The sequence below is a fragment of the Micropterus salmoides genome, unplaced genomic scaffold (assembly GCF_014851395.1).
Source record: "Micropterus salmoides isolate LMB-PRFRI ecotype aquatic unplaced genomic scaffold, ASM1485139v1 Ms_hic_scaffold_22, whole genome shotgun sequence".
Taxonomy (NCBI): domain Eukaryota; kingdom Metazoa; phylum Chordata; class Actinopteri; order Centrarchiformes; family Centrarchidae; genus Micropterus; species Micropterus salmoides.
In genome coordinates this window covers 6,446,619-6,463,889 of record NW_024041373.1, presented here as the reverse complement: position 1 = coordinate 6,463,889, position 17,271 = coordinate 6,446,619, and the positions used below count along the sequence as shown (strand labels likewise).

The 17,271-nt window shown below is 39.4% G+C and overlaps 1 protein-coding gene across 2 annotated transcripts; it reads left to right on the top strand.

The window, feature by feature from the left end:
• Positions 1–13,486: 13,486 nt before the first annotated feature.
• Positions 13,487–17,249, top strand: nkx6.2 (NK6 homeobox 2). Of its 2 annotated transcripts, none has more exons than XM_038738047.1 (3): positions 13,487–14,339; positions 15,004–15,176; positions 15,572–17,249. In XM_038738047.1, the coding sequence occupies exons 1-3, from the start codon at positions 13,910–13,912 to the stop codon at positions 15,818–15,820; spliced, it is 852 nt and encodes a 283-aa protein (XP_038593975.1). In that variant the 5' UTR covers positions 13,487–13,909; the 3' UTR covers positions 15,821–17,249. The 2 variants fall into 2 exon arrangements, with proteins under 2 accessions (XP_038593975.1, XP_038593974.1); XM_038738046.1 differs by having other exon boundaries at positions 13,487–14,381.
• The last annotated feature ends 22 nt before the right edge of the window (positions 17,250–17,271 follow it).

The window sequence follows — 17,271 nt, the reverse complement described above, 5'->3', positions numbered from 1 at the left end:
GTGATGGTCGGCAACCTGCAGCCATATCCCTCCTCCTCTGTTCTCCTGCCTGGAGAAAGCAGCATCTCCCTCTCCCTTGGACTATCCCCACCAGTTCATCTCAATTAGGGAGCAAATGAGCTGTCGAGCTGCTCGCAGAAGTAACTCCGACAAACGAAGAATGGGAATGTCCTCTGGAGAAGCTCCTGTCACCCCAGTGTGGACATCTAGCTTCCACTTTGCATGAAGAGGCTACTGATCGATCAATAAATCAGATGCTAATTGCTTCTTTACAAGAGAAAGTAAGCCTTTATGAGCCACTTAAAAACAATGATTAAAATTTTTGCTGACCAAACGTGTTCAAAAAGTCATACCTGTTCATTAGGAATGACTTTGTAATATCCATGGGCATTGCTCATGAAATATCCCTGTTGTCTGGGTAAATGTTCTGACCCAGAAACAAAAGCTTAGAGAACATACAATTCCGCCGGGCCCAGCCACTCATTTGTCTTAATCTTATCCTTCATCTGCTTTTAATTCTCTCACTTCTCATTTGCTCTGTCATCACTACCAGCAACACCCACCACGAGCTGGCCCGCTGCCAAGGAGAGCAGACATTAACACACCGTCCCTGACAAATGTCCTCAAGAACAAAAAATGCAAAATATTTTCAGGAACTTGGAGAAAATTCAAACAGTAGCGGCCTTCGGGCTGCGTCAGAGGTAGGAGAACCCTAGCAGAGCTGACCTTTGCGTGTCAGAGCGATCAATCAGCATGACCCTGTGGTCGCCTCAGCTCTCCTAAACAGCCTGTCTGTACCCTTGATATGTGCCTAACAGGAGGCATTACATTAATCTCGCTGCTGACACAGGTTACGAGGGCACCAGGCGTGGAACTTCCTGGGTGCTCCAGCTCCACCTTCCAACATCTTACCTCAAGCCCACATCATTTCTGTCCTTACTGCTGTAATTGTAGAATTAGTTCCTTGGATGTTAATACTCAGGAAGTCTTTTATATGGACCAGTCAACTTCTTTTAGATCAATAAAAATCATCAGTGATGAAATAGTTTTCCCAGCTGGGTTTGTTGAAACACTGTGACTCACCAAAAGGACACAGACATCATTTGTTGGAAATCACTGACAAATGAACTTTCAGAATACTCTAAACCATGTTTTTTTCAAGGCATTAGCATTTTAGGAAAAGGTTAGTGTTTCATGATTGACAGATATTTCATTTCTATGCTCAACACCCAAAAAAAGCTAAGTCAAAACACCCTGAATCCAGACACCTCGAGGGAATCTCTGACTAAATCATTGCTGCTTCATAGCTGTATAAACATTCAAATGAGGGCTGGTGTGAATCACAGGTGCTGGTGTTCAATTACTGGCTGTCATCCAAACAGGATCATACCAACAGCTTTAATGTCAATGCTTATAAGGGATGTACCCAATTCTGAAATAATGCAATGGAAACAGCTGTTTCTTTTAACCGAAGTTCCTCATTATTCGTGGGGGGGAAGTTAGTTCAGGAATGCTGTCTGCCATACTGTGTCAGTACAAAAATTGTCAACATATTTCCATGACCATGACTATTAGAGACCGACCAATATGGGATTTTTAAGTCCGATACCGATTTCGATATTTGAGGGTTTTAAAATTCGATAGCCAATATATCGGCCGATATTCTTTTCCCCCCTTATAAAAATGTATAACATTAACAAAGATTATCCCTGACATTTGTTATTTTGAGACCTCATCAATATACCATGACATAATGCAGTTTAAAAATAAACTTTTCTTATTGTTAGAAATAGTATTTTGAACAAAAGTACAACAAAATATATTAAAGTTTTGATCAATTAGAGTCAATTGTATGAAACTACAGAAAACATTTTTTTAATATCTGATTTATTATAAATTATAGAGTACTACTAATGAACATTAAATTAACAAGTGTATGTATTGTGGGGGCCAGAGAAACAGAAACTATAAAAACACCAATATAGTACTAATAATAATAATAATACCATATATCATCTCTCATGTCATTGTTATCAAAATAATGATAAACAAGGCTCTCCTACATAGGCAAATAATTATATATATGTTTTTTGTCATGCAGTAGTTATTACCTAAGATGTAATCTGCCACGATGACTACTTTCTACATCTAATTTATCACCTGCGCTCTGGTAATTCTATCCAATGCTGCAGAAACGATTTCCTAACACACTTCTGGCTCTATGATACAGTGACGCAGAGGAAACGCTGCCCTTGAATTAATCTAATACTACATGACTGTCTACAAAAGGACCTGCAACTGTGTGTTAGATACTTGTTCACAAGTCCCCTCTGGTTTAATCATTTCTGACACGCTGACTGTAACTACAGACACTATGTTACAGTTGAATCGCTCAAAAAGTTAGCCTCCTCCACTGATAAACACAGCATTAGCTTTGTGGCTAATTTAGCAACAGGCAGTGTTATTTGCTGTTGGCAATGTTAGAAAATATTTAGAAGTAATAAATTACAGCGAAATAATAATATCTGCAAAACGATAAATTGGTGGGCTCTAGTTTCTATGATGCGCTTCAACAAATGTATCTTTTGGTGATGTTGTATAAAGTGTTACATACTCTAATTACAAATCTGTTTTGTCCTGTTTTACATTAACGTGAAACTTCCTGTCTCTTTACATTTTCCCAACAGACATTTTTAATCTAAGGGCTGTGGATGTGTCGTTCATAACATTGACATTTGAATTCTAAAGCAACATTCGAATGCTGCTCATACTATAAAAACATACTAGTGGCAATGTTACATTGATTCCTCCGTCTCTGTGTTAGTTTGACCGAGACTGAGGCTGAGCCACACAGCCGACAGGCACAGCAGAACAGGCCGCATACAGTATGTGATGCAGCTGCCATCACATAGGTGGTTAAGAACCTCTTCTTTGCCTTCAAGTACTCCACCAATTCAGGTGCTAATCGGTCTTGCTGCCGCTCTCAATACAAGTAATTACAATATACTTCTCAACCATTTAGGAAGACAGGGTGGACATTGTGGGCCTGCACTGTCTTGGCTCATTTCCTACCTGTCTTATAGAATGCACTCTGGGGCTCACAATATGAAATCTGAACACCCTAAACTTAATTTAAGGTTTAGTGCCTTCCCGATGACAATTTTTCATCCTCATTTTATGTTTTGGCAAAATCCTGCGGAGCGTCCACATTCATTTTCACTCCAAAACAAAATATTTCAGAGACCACACACAGCTAAAGACAACTGGAACTTGTCTATCTTTTGCAATGACCATGATGAGCAACATTTAGTTCGTTCAATCTGTTATCCTCACTCATACAACACTGATGAAGTCAGTGCTGGTGGGGCCATGGTTTATGATTCTCTTCTTATACTTCTACCTCTATACTCATTCTGTTTGCTATGAGATCATTCAGTTATTGGTTGAGTTTGATGTTACTTATTTATAATTATACTAAGTATAATATCAAATTGAGTATGTAGTGTGTTCCATACTGCATAGTATGTGGATTTTTGTGTATGTGAGAAAGGCCTGAGTGTATGTTAGATTAGCAAGACTTTCTGAGTGTACGCTGTGAGCTCACAGCACACACTCAACTGTCCCAAAATGTGTCTGTGACTGTGCATTGGTGGTCACATGATGCAGTCACAAAACCGTCTGGCTTGAGTGTACTTCAGTGTAAACAGTCTGCTCGTAATGGCGTGCTTAATCGTTCATTTAGTAGTATGCATTACATAATGTTTGAGTATGTAGTAGGCAGTCCGTTAGTATATGCTTTGAAACAGCCTGTGTCTGCTCCCCGTGTGAGTGTACACATAGCAGAGATAGCCTGAGTTGCACTTGATGAGATGAGATGAGAAAGAGCGAGTGGATGAGGGATCTTTGTTGCAGTGGCTCCCCCTGCAGATGGATACAGATTCTGGCGCTGGCTCAAGCTCCTACTAATCCACCGGTGTCCCATACGCTTTAACTTTTGACCCAGTTAATGTTACTGTGCTTTTACTATGCTATGCCTATGACTATGCTCGGCCATCCTGGTAAGGGATCTCTCTAAAAGTGGATTGGAGCCATGATGGGAATTACCTTTCACCAAACTTTATGAACTAGTAACAATGATAATGTTGTAAATGGTGCAACACAGCTAACAGGAGAGTGAGGGAGTTCTGTTCATGCCCACATAGTCCCAAGAAAAGGTCTAATCAGGCAACATAAGTGAAGGAGGCACTGCATGTAAGGGTAAGAACTGATGAAGCAATAAACAAAAGTGGTGAAAAGGGGTTTATATTAAACAGTTACTTATCACTGAATTATTAAAAAAAACATATTTTCAGAAACTTCACAAAATTACAGCTGAAAAGCAGGTTTATAAAAATAAGTGACAATCACGGGACAAGCCATGAAAGAACATTATAATAAAGTGTGAAAAGAAAATCAAAATGATATCAAAGGTACTTCGATAAAACTGTAATAAATCTGTGTCCAAGTCTGCCCAGGCATTTCATTAAAGGTACTGTGTAGTTCCTGGCCACATGCTCCAAAGAAATAGGAGGCAGAATTTCACCTCCTCCTCTCCCTCAGCCAGGCAACTCTCTAAGCCATTCTTCTCATCTGCTCTTTTGTAATTACATGTATAGCTGATCTTTAATTAAATGAGGCTTTTTATGTCTTCCTGGATTAGCGGGCATCACTTCTTCTGCAACAAAGAAGTTAAAAGGACCATCGCCTGGCGTGATGATCCTCCCCGTGTGTGTCTGCTCCTCTTTGTCACTCTGTTCAGACACAACTGACAATATGTGGGATAAGTACATCATTTAAAAAACAAAAACAAACAGCAGTTATACTTCATTATAGTGGATTCTAAATATTTCATCATGTGGGGGGTGGGAGATCTTACACATTGTGCTTTTAATGACAATAATAAGATTATAAAAAATGAAATGGTAAATTAATTCAAATTCCTTTTTTGTAAATGTTGGGCCTAATCTTGCAAATTCTATTAAAAAATGTAATGATGGGGGAATACAGGGTGGCTGGAAGTACAGTACAGTCCATTTGTCTTGGAGAGTTGAGTGAAACTGAAATTAAATCAATTGTAGCAAAATCCTAAAATAAGTCAACAACTGATCGGGAGTGATCAACATGATTAAGTGAAAAAGACTATTGACGACATCATCAAACATCTTTGCTATATTTTTAGTCTCTGTTTTCAAACAGGTACTGTATCTTTCCAGATTGAATGAACAGATGATGAATGATGTAAGATGTAAGATCTCCCACCCCCGACATGATGAAATATCAAATGCTCTGTTGATGTTTGTATGTTGTTCATCAAATGTAATGTCTCTTTGGATATAAGCACCAAATGTAATGTAACATAGCAAAGGTTATTCCACCTTTTAAAGGTCCAGTGTGTAATATTTAGGAGGATATATTGACAGAAAAGCAATCTAATATCCATAACTATGTTTTCAGTGGTGTATAAAGACCTTACATAATGAACTATTATGTTTTTATTACCTTAGAATGAGCCATTTGTATCTTACATGGACGTAGCCGTGTTGCACCGCCATGTTTCCATGTTTCCCCTCCTTAAATCTTTATTGCAAAAAGAGTAATAAAGTGTACATGAGACATAAAGAACTTTACAGAACTTTGATTTGAGCAAAATCAGGTGTTGCATTTACAGTTAGTTTGCTGTCCATGTAGAGTGAACTAGATGTCTGCGTGTTGTTTAATCGCTCTGATAATGTTAATCCAACACAGCTTTGTAGTAGCGTCCATGGTGATTTCACATTCCGACTTAAGAGCACATGAGCACACTGAAGTCAGAATAAAGACTTCACAACTTAAAGACTCACAACCGTGAGTCGCTGGTTGCAATTCACAGCCGTCACCACTAGATGCCACTTAAACTCACACACTGGACCTTTAAAATGGGAGATAAACACAGCTTTACCAACTACAGACCTGTGTTCTTGCTGTCATGTACAGTATTACTTAATTTCTAAATGACATTACAATGACGTTAGAGGAATAGTTCTAAACTGGTTAAGAGGTTGTTTAGATAACAGACAACAATGTGTACAGTTTAATAGAGTAAACCAGGAAGCTGTTAAGAGTGTAGAGTTAACAGAGTAATAGAGACTGTTTATGTGCACTACAATGGTTGGCGTCAAACTGTGCAATTCTCTACAGGATGATTGAAAGGGTTGTATATTATTATTATACAAATATGTTTCAGTTCAAGAAATAATAAATCAAGAATAACTAAACAACATGAAGTTGTCAGCGAATGTGTTTCCTTCATGGTGAATTATTGTATGTGGCTCTTAATTAGTTTTCTTTCTCATGTTCCTGTAAGTATTGGTCGGTAAGTAAACGTAATGGACAGACCATCTATTTTTATGTATATTAATGTTTTGAGGAAGGGGCAGGCAAAATGTTACATTAGCAAATGGACTTAGCTCGGTGCTACTTTTACTGGAACATCACTTGTGTCATTATTATTTCAGCCGTCTTTCATTGCTCGCTTCACAATGTGTTCCTGGAAATGCATGTTGAATTTTCAATATAGCTTTCATTTTGCATCCAATTTTACAACAAACTTGATAAGCCAAAAAAAGATTTACTAAAGGCAGTTGATAAAAATAAATTTACAAATTAACAAACTGCATACAGACAGAAAATGATGATGCCTCAGTCCTCTACAGCTAGGATTCCAAACTTTGCTTGGAGGCAGAGCTCCTCCAGAGAGCTAACACATATCAAAACGGTACATGTCATTTTCATGTAGTGCTGGACATCAAAGCGCTAAAATCCTTCAGCTTACTGTTAAAATCCTCACATGAACAGTATCAGGAGATAAAAAAGTGCAATTCTAAGTAAGAATGGGTTTCCATCAATCCCCACCTGATTAGATCTTTGCACAGATGACTTGGGGCAGTTGAGATGCACCAGGTTGCAGGCAGCGTACATGTGTTATCTCAGTATCTCAAGGTGGCTGGATTTCCGTACATCTCCATTAGTTCTGTGAAATGTGGTGTGCAAATGCAATTCAGTGTTATAAGACATCATGAATCTGATGCTCAGATATTACAGTGCTGACAACTGAAATGCAGTCTGCAGTCTTGTGCCATCCAACAGCAAAAAATAGCAATGCAATCAATTGAGCATGATCATTTACACATGCAGTACATTCAGAAAGAAAACTATTAAATCTATGCGTGACTTTTGCATTGTGACTGCATCATGCTGCCCATTCTAGGTTTCATGAAGTTATATTCCTCCTTGTTATTCAAGTTGCAAACACAAAGCAATAAACTGGCCACATAGCCTTTGTTAGACCAGTGTTCACTGTGTTATCCAAGGGGAATTTAAGGGGATGATATTTCAAAATCCTCAAGCATCCGAGATGGTATGGTTCTCTGCTGTTCAGCCCTGCCTGGGCTGAACAAATAGGCTGCCTGAGAGTTTGGCCAAAAACAATGTTTTTCTAAGCTACGGTCAATCAAAGCTGAGATGCACCACCCAGCACTTTCATTTCCCTCTAGTCCCCCAAGTTATTGCTCCCTGATGTGTGCTGTAATGCAGCTTTCACTCTTTGATTTCTAAATGGCCACATAACAAAAAAAATGACAAGACAGAGAGAAATGTGTCGTGAGATGAATGTCGCTCATTGTACTGCAAAGCTTATTCTAGTTTTACCAGATCAAGGGCTTAGGTATTGGTATGACACAGTTTCATAAAATGAAAAAAAAAAAAAATCATGAACTCACCAAGGCAAGCATACACTGAAGCGGAAGGCAGGGAAGGAAAACTCTAGCATCTGGGTCAAGCTGGAAAGAGACAGGGCCAGGCCATGAACCTGCCTGCTGGTTCAGGGTCTTGGATGAACGAGTATCTGTACTACAGTTATCAACATTTGCTGGGGGAAAACTTCATTTTGGTACTATAATATTTTTTTAACAGACAATATATGTATCACACAATCGCACAATTCAGGGGTCATAGATATATAAAGTGTTTAACTGTAATTTTAAAGCCACTGTGTGTGGCGTTTTTACATGATTGCTGCATCATTTCATTTGTTTTGCTTGTTTAAAAAAAGTCTGTTTCTTTCCTTCTCTTTTTGATACAACCACTAGGGGGAGCCAAAGCCATGTTTTCAAATCCTACAAATATTGGCAGTATCATTTTAAATCCATAACCTATTTATTTGTTACACTCTTATATACCATAAAGTCCACCTTTATTGTACTGTATTATATTTCTGGTATATATCCCTAAGCCTCTCCATATCAAATTATTATATGAAACCGGCTGAAACTATACTATACTTCACTAAACTATGACACTTCATTTCATTTTATTGTAAATTACCACTGGAGTGTCCAAATAAAGTGTAACCTGAATATGTGTACATGTGACTGCAACCAAGTGTTGGTTTCCAGCATCTGAAGTCAAGTTGTAAACCTGTGGGTCCTGGATAACCACTGACGCATGAGGGCAGAGGGCTCAGGGTGCCATCCACACATGATCCAGACACACAGCCAGGAGGATCTTGCAGTTTCTTGTCCTTATGCTTGATGCATGTTGCCATCTAGTGGTTTTACTAGGTTCATTCCCTTCCTAAGTGAGAGGTTTCACAACACGGATTTGAAGTATTACTGAGGAAATTTTGAATAACATTAGCACAGCAAAATGTCTTCACTTGCAAATGATAAAGAAACACGGGCGCTGTGATGCCGACAAGACTATCAAGATTTGGGTTGGCTAGATTTATAAAAGAAACACGTCAGTCAGATTTCAGGTATGAGCTTGCTCTTGAGTTTACTGTCAGTGTAGGAGGGGAGTCTTGTGTGTTTTGTGTATAAAAACTCCAGTTTAACAAAGTTTAACTTGCATTATTTGCACAACAGAACCTAACGAAAAAGATTCTTGAAAAGAAACATCCAGTTCATGTTATTTCAATACATTTCACTGGGCTCCTTTTGTTTCCCCACTGTTGTTACCTGTTGATAAAGTTGCTATCAATGTTTGCTTGACATGTTTTCGGCCTCCAGAGGGGGAGTGACGGAGAAAGTTGGGGACTGACTGAACTAATGTTATAGACTAAGATTATGTTCAATCCACTGTAGTCCCTTGACGATGTCTCAGATATAGCATATTTGGAGGATTAAACATTTTGATTTTAATTCTTAAACTGCCAGCGGGCCTGAGTGATATAAGACTAATTAAATGCTAAATCACAAGTTTTTTGTAACTGTATATATTTGTGGAATTTTATTCACATGCACAATTTGAAATACTTTGATGTACAGGAGACACACAATCCATTTTGTGTTTGTCAACTAAATGAAATGTTGAGGTTAACAACCATCAGCCATCATCACCATCAAAGCAGCACTGTTTATTAATTTATCAGGCCAAATAATTAAACTAATTACTACTAAAGCTAATAGGAGCCAATGTTTTGTTGAAAATAATAATGAATATAACATTTATTTTAAAGCAGCTGGATGAAGGCTCCAGTGGTGAGCACACAAATTGTTTATTATCACTAATACAACAAGTCTTTTATTTGAAATGCAGTGTGTTAAAATCGTGTTGGAATAAATGGATCACATGGGGAGGACTCTGATTCACTAAACCAGCTCACGATGTTTTGGAAGGACAAATAAGACATCTTTTTTTGGATTTAACAGAAGCATGTCTGACATCTGAAATGTTTTTAAAGTTACACATGATAAAAAATAATGCTATTTAATAACGGAACACTGAAACAATTTGATTTTTTATTTAATATCCTATGAGATGGGAGGAGAGTCAAAACAAAAGGAATCGAAAGTAACTCTATTCTGATTTTACTGGTAAATTACTGAAATTTACTGATGTCATGGGATGAAATAATTAACACCAACTGTTATTTTGATATGGTAAGAGTGAAAAAGACAAAAACAAATTTATGGTCAAACTAGAAAAATACTCATAGTGAACGATGTGGACTGGAAAGGCCACAGCTCTTTGTAAAACTGTTCTGTTTTACTCAACAATGAAAATAATTTGATTGAGATTTTCTGTCTGTCTATTCTTAGGGGATTTTTTAAAACTTAATTGTCCCTTAAAATACCAGTCTTGTTTTTTAAAATAGTTTTTTTTTCCATCATTGACAAGTTTCCATGTGTTTTTCTATTTTTTGTCCTGATTTTTCACACAGTTTTCCTCCTGATGAGGGACCAGCTGAGATGTTTAATTTAAGAAAACTTGTCAAGGATTAACCCTCACACTGTTCATGACTCCATTTTGGTTTCACATGCATTTACATTTTTTTTGTTGTTGTTTATTAATTCCATTATTCCACTCTTAATTTAGGGCGATTTCATCATATCACAAAGGTTTTAGGAAAGCGGCTTTTCATAAGGGTAATTTTACAGCTTCTATATCGAATAAAAGACACAAAACTCAGCTAAGAATCATAGGTTGTTTGATGATGAGCTTTTTGTTCCTTCGCAGGGAAGCCTGACTGTGATCATCTCAGCTTCTGCGTGAGTGCCACTAGAGGGCGGTCCTGGTTAAATTATACAGGCGTTCATTTTGATTTCCTGTGCACTACTACATATTTACTACTTTACATGTGATCACGTGTTTGGAAGGGGGTCCCAATCCCAATCTGACTTCCCACTGAGTGCTTAAAGAGACGCTGTGGATGCACTGAAAACAGCAAATAAATGTTTTACCTTCTAGTTGTTGGACTTTCCTTCTTTCTATGACTGCTTTGAATATAATTATTATTTGAAGGGCCTAGTGCCTTTTTTTATTATTACATTTTCTGCAATTAGGATTGTATTCATGTCTTTAATGGTTATGACTGTTGTGTTAACTGTAAAGCACAGAGGGGCACTGGCTGGTGCTGAAGCAGCTGAACGGCTGACTAGGAGCAGATCTACTGACTGCAACAAGCGTCTTTTTGTCCAAACATCTGCTTATCTTCCCCGTCACTGTTCTGTCAATTCCCATTTGTGTCGAGGTTACACTCAGATAAGATTATCATTGTGCTGTTTATTAACCTATTTCCCTTCAATAGCAGGACAAAGGCTTGCGGTACGCGCCAGCAGCAGGCCAACAGCCCATTATTAAAAATCACAATAGAATTTACCGAATAAATCAGGCTTATATTCATCTGGACTGCAGTGTAATAACTTGCTGCTGTGAACAACAGGCTTACATTTAACTACAAATTTTAGAATAAATAATAAAATCAACATTTCCTATTAAGACTAGGCTATAGCCGATATTCTTCTTTATTTATCGCAATGAGGCTTATTATATATATATTATTATTATTATTATTATTATTATCATTATCCTTTCACTTATAAATTACCATGTTATTGTCTTTGAAATATTAATGTAGGTGTGGTCAACTCTTAGTCTTTATTGGTTTAATAATGTGTCCAATAATTATCAGTCAGGATATTTACCCTCCATTGGTTTAGTGAGCGCCACCTCTGACTGTCTGTAACAAATTCGAGTTTAAGAGTTTAAACTTTAAATTACTTGTAAATTTAGAAGACAGAAATTCAAATCATTCATTATTTTAAATTGCGATTATGGTTTTACGGTGACGGGCTGTTTGGCAGCTCCCGTCTTTGGCTGTAGATGAACTGGAGAAAGTGCCAATCTTTCCGTCATTGATCTCACACTGGGTCAGCCAGGAGCTGCCTCATTTAACTTAGCCTACTGACATTTTACAAAAACGAAGAGATTGAGCAACACTTGTAAAAAAAAAAGTATAGGACCATATTTATTTTTCCCCTCAAGCTACTCCTATAGTGATCATTTTAGAAAGACTTTCAAATAAGGTAATAAAATCCATGCATATGATCAGAGGGGAAATATACGGATATAAATTAGAAATAGAGGGCCATTTACAGAATTAGAAAACGTGTGTACTGCATCCCTTCAACTTGAAGAAATACAGTCAAAATTGTGAATCACCTCGCGTTGAAAACCTTTTTAAAAACCACAATCTCTCCCCGGTGAGCAAATGGGCAGCAAGGTGCATTTGCTGAAGCCTTTCAAATGCTAACGTAGCCATATTTCACCCTTACAACCTTCTCACATCTCCATAAAATATTACAGCACTCAGAGTGATGACTGGAGCCTGGAGCCTTTTCTCACACGCTTTCACCGTAATAACGCAGTTTGTCTCAAAAACACTGATTATATCACTCACATAAAACCGAGCTCTGGCCTGTAAAGAGTTTTTACTCTGTAATAATCCTGTTCAGAGGCCAGGCGCTGCTCTTTTTAATCCATTCTTTTCAAATTCTTGATGAAAACACATGAAATGGCTTGAAATAATAACGATGTTCAAGATGGGGTAAATTGAGTGAAATCGTAATCTTTTCAGTCAGATTAGACCTGCAGAAAGCGCAGGAATAACTCAGTTTATCCAACCTCATTCTCCAAAGTACCGGGATCAAAGGAAATAAAATAAAATAAAAACACGCTGACTGGTGGAAACGTCCTAACCGCATTGCATATCAAAGATATCAACAACCACAATTTAAAAAAAACGGGCAAGCAAAAAGAAAAATTCTAGCTGAAGTTTTCCGAGGACTGGTCTTTCAATTACAAAAGTGTAATCTTCAGTCTCCTTTAAATTCACTTCACACATTAGGAATCCTTCCTCACCCCGGCCGGGTCACGTTTCTGTTTTAATATACTCACAGTGTCTGCGATAACAGCTTATAATGTAAATGTATATTCTTTGTCATATGTGGAAACAATGATTTCCACGGTGTGAGACGCATCATTAACAGCACCGCTAAAGATCTTAATGGAGTGTGGCTGTTGATGCATTCAAGGTCTCCTCCGACACCCTGCCTTCCAAATAAAAAGTCTTTAACACGGCTTTGAGCAACAATTAAGTGGTTTTAATCGAGGATGAAAACGATATTTCTAGACCATTTTCTATAAGCTAGTGGAGCTCTTTTCTTTTGCACAGAAAAGTCGGGAAAATGTTGATCTGCCGTGGCCTTTTGTAACAAGTTTCGAGTAGCCTAGGCTATAAATACAACTTTCCCAAAAAAAGTGGACAATTTTTATATTGGAATAAAATAGAGTAATATAGCCTATAGGCCTATATTAGGCTATAGCCTACTTTTCGGATGTGTAGCTACCTGCTCTGAAACGTTACTTCTCCGCAACATATAACATCATCATTTATCATAAATAAATCCAGTCAGTCCTAATAAGCACTGAGCGGCGTCGTTCATATGCAGCTGAACTGGAAACTGCTATTTCCGACAGCACGCCAAGGCAGCACCCGTCCAGCGGAGACGCACGTGTGAAGCAGCGAAGTTTCTGTCTCCTCCAATCACGGCGCTGCCTCACTCAGCCCTGTCCAATGGGAATAGCGCGCGTGCAGGTGGCTGCGCTATTATCAGCGGGTCCCGCTTCACTCTTAGTCTAGAGCGAGTCAATTTATGGAAAGACAAGTCGACCCCTTAATGGTCCCCATCAAAACCACTAAAAACATCATCAGACGGTCCGACTTCCGCGAGGATTCCTGTGGCGGACGCATGCAGCCTTCTCCGAACTGACAGACTCCCGAGCAAAACAAACACGCGGAGACATTTTTGGGAGTTTGACCAAGCTCTTCACTTCCCAAGAGAGAGGAGAAGTTCGCTTTCGCTCAAGTTTTTCAACATTTCAAAGAGTCCGCTTCTTCCTCGTCCAGGATACTTTTGCAGAGGGCGGCAGAAGTGGCCTGGCTCCTGAATATCACCAGTCCGCCCTGCGCCCTTATTTACACTTATTAGGTGATTTGTTTTTGTTTGTTTCCCGTTTTTATCCAAGCAAGTTTGGTGGTTCATGTTCACAAATGTTAGCGGTCGGGCAGATGGAGGCTAACCGGCAGAGTGCTTTCGTCCTGGGCAGCACCCCGCTGGCGGCGTTGCACAACATGACCGAGATGAAGACATCCCTGTTCCCGTACACGCTGCAGCAGAGCCCGGGGGGCTTCAAGGCGCCCCAGCTCTCCAACCTCAACTCCCAGATCGCCATTGGGACTCCCCACGGAATAAGCGACATCCTGGGGAGACCCATCACCACGGCCGGACAGCTGCTGTCCGGGTTCCCCAGGATAAACGGCCTGACCACTACCGCAGCCGCCGCAGCAGCGGGGATGTACTTCAGCCCGGCGGTGTCGCGGTACCCGAAGCCCCTGGCCGAGCTGCCGGGGCGGGCGCCCATCTTTTGGCCGGGGGTGATGCAGGGTTCTCCCTGGAGGGACCCGCGGATTCCCTGTCCTAGTAAGTCCTGGCTCCCTGGCTGTCTACTCGAACACTTTTATGGTTAGTGAATGAATAGTATACATTCAGAAAAGCAGAGGCACCGCTGTGGGGCTTGCAGACTGTTTTTGCAGAGCTATGTTGCTTGTCTTGTGATTTAGATAAGAGGCCTGTCACTTACACAGAGCAAACACACACACACAGGCCTGCACACACACAGACAGACAGACAGACAGACAGACACACACACACACACACACACACACACACACACACACAATAATCATACCATATTTATATATTTTACAGTCACCACAGCTAATATCAACATATTCTTTTGACAATATTCAAAATAATGTTGATATTAGCTACATGTAAGCTACTTTTGAGCATCACAGACACTTAGCCTACATTTTAATGTGAAACTTTGCAGAACTTTCAAACTTGTAAACTAATATTCATATTTAAAAGTAGGCTATAATAGTAGTACCACCGTCATGTAGCTCAGACACACATCGAGGAATATTTGAGGCTGATTTTGACGCAGAGATGTGAAGTTGCGTAAATGTGTCCTCTTACGTGAGCGTCACATTTAAAAACAGCGGGTGGGCTTTATCAGGACAGTTGTTTAAACTTCCATTCTGTAGGCTGCATGACCATGACCTCCGTGTGTTTCTTTTCCCAGGTCAAGCTAATGTAATGATGGACAAGGACGGCAAGAAGAAACACTCCAGACCGACTTTTTCAGGACAGCAAATCTTTGCACTGGAAAAAACTTTCGAGCAGACGAAATACCTGGCCGGCCCAGAGAGAGCCCGCCTGGCTTACTCTTTAGGAATGACCGAGAGCCAAGTCAAGGTAAAAACTGTCACATAGGCTACCTGCGTAGTATATTTTTTTTTGGCAATTGTGGAATATTATTTGATTATCCGTCTTTCACTTTTCTGCAATTTGTGAAATCTTACTCTTGGCTGCGCAGGCCTAGATTAGTTATAATTTATAGTTAGTTATAAGTTATTGCTGAACAATTGCATACAACTTTTATTATCCAACTTAAAAGTATTGTTATTAGGCTAATAATAATAATAATAATATCGTTGTTATTGCTACTGTTGTTGCTATTACGTTTGGTAGCCAGGATTAACTACACCTGTTGTGATCGGTTTAAAGTATAGGGCTATTTGCTTTCTGCCTTTGATAGCTTTTTTTCTGGACCTGTTGAGCATCTGTGCATCTCTCTCCCTCCTCAACAGGTTTGGTTTCAGAACAGAAGGACCAAATGGCGGAAGCGACACGCGGCAGAAATGGCCACGGCCAAGAAGAAGCACGACTCAGAGACGGAGAAGATGAAGGAGAGCTCGGACAACGAGGACGACGACGAGTACAACAAACCGCTGGACCCAAATTCAGACGATGAGAAAATCACGAGACTGTTGAAAAAGCACAAGGCCACCAACCTGGCGCTCATCAGCCCCTGCAGTAACAGCTCGGACACCTTGTGATGCCCACGCAGCTGGGGGCCAAAGTTGGCGGCCAAAGGGTCCAACAGAGACTTATCGCGCTCTTTCTGACCCCCTTTTCACCTGACATTAAGAACATGCGCCTGAGGGGATCGCATTTTGCTCAGACAGAGCAAAGAAAATGCGTAAAATCCGAGTGTGTGGGGCCAGACGCGCGGACCAAAGGTGGCCAGAGACACATTTGGCTGCATCCAAACCCATTAACAGACAGTGTATACACGGAGATATAACTCCTGTCAGAGCTGGACGTCAAGAAGACTGATAATGGCAAGGTCATATCAGTTGAAAGGACAAAAATGTTGGGAAAGGAAATTGTTTTGGCGACGCAAATCAGTTTTTACGCATACAGCTGAAGGTTTAACAACAGGTGTAAATGTAAACAAAATATAACACACACAGTCCGGATCAGTGTTGGGCTTATTAGTGTGACTCTGCTTTTATTCCACAAGTAATGCTGCTTTATTCAGTATACTTATTACAGTATTTTCTGTCACACCTCTATCCAGAATTAGCAGCCTCTGTCACCTTTAAAAGCCAGGAAGGCCAGTCCTTTTGCTTTGAACGAGGCCGTTGAATGTTCTTATTAACTGGTGATCATGTTCAGTATTATTTTCATCTAAACATAGGGTGTACACCATTTACTTTTTAGATCATTCAGCTTTTATGCCATTTTTGGTTTAAACAAAAGCAACTGCAGACGTTTAATAGTAGTGATTTAATAGGAGCAGCACTGATCCGGATCCCAGACGCATGTTTAAAATGGCAGGTGTAAAAGGGGCCTGTGATGCTTCTAAAGCTCAGTTTAACCAGGGTATCCACTGTCCTAAAAGGCAAGAGAATAAAAGGTTTTGAGGGGGCGCAGGTTTGAGATGGATGAATGATTTGTGCTGTAGCCTAAAGATGAAAATGTACGTGAGATTGTATATATTTTTTACTGAATAAGTTATGTTGTTTCAACCAGTGGAAACGCGGCAGCCTTTCTCCCCCGGACGCGCTTATTCCCTCTCAGATATACCTGCTGCTTCGTTTTTATTTCTGCAGAGTAATGTCGCCCACTTTTCTCCACGTTTTACATTTCTCATTTCAGTACCGGCACACAAATGTATAGACGCAAACTGCTGTAAATAATCCTTGTAAAAACCAGCTTGTTTTAACGGCAACACAGTACACACTTTTCTTTTGGTTTCACTCGAGAAAGTTTGTTTTACCTCATCAACACAGCGGAATAGAAAACTGGACCATCGTTTCTGTTGGAATTAAAGAGAGTATTATTGCTTCCGGGAAGGTTATAGGAAGAAAAAAAACACTTTGTATTATGAATAAATTATTTAACAAGCATTTTTGTTTTATTATGAGTTTTGTTTTAATGTATGGGCTTAATATAAATTAAAGATAAATTCATGACTATCAATAATTGAATTTCGTTATTGCCA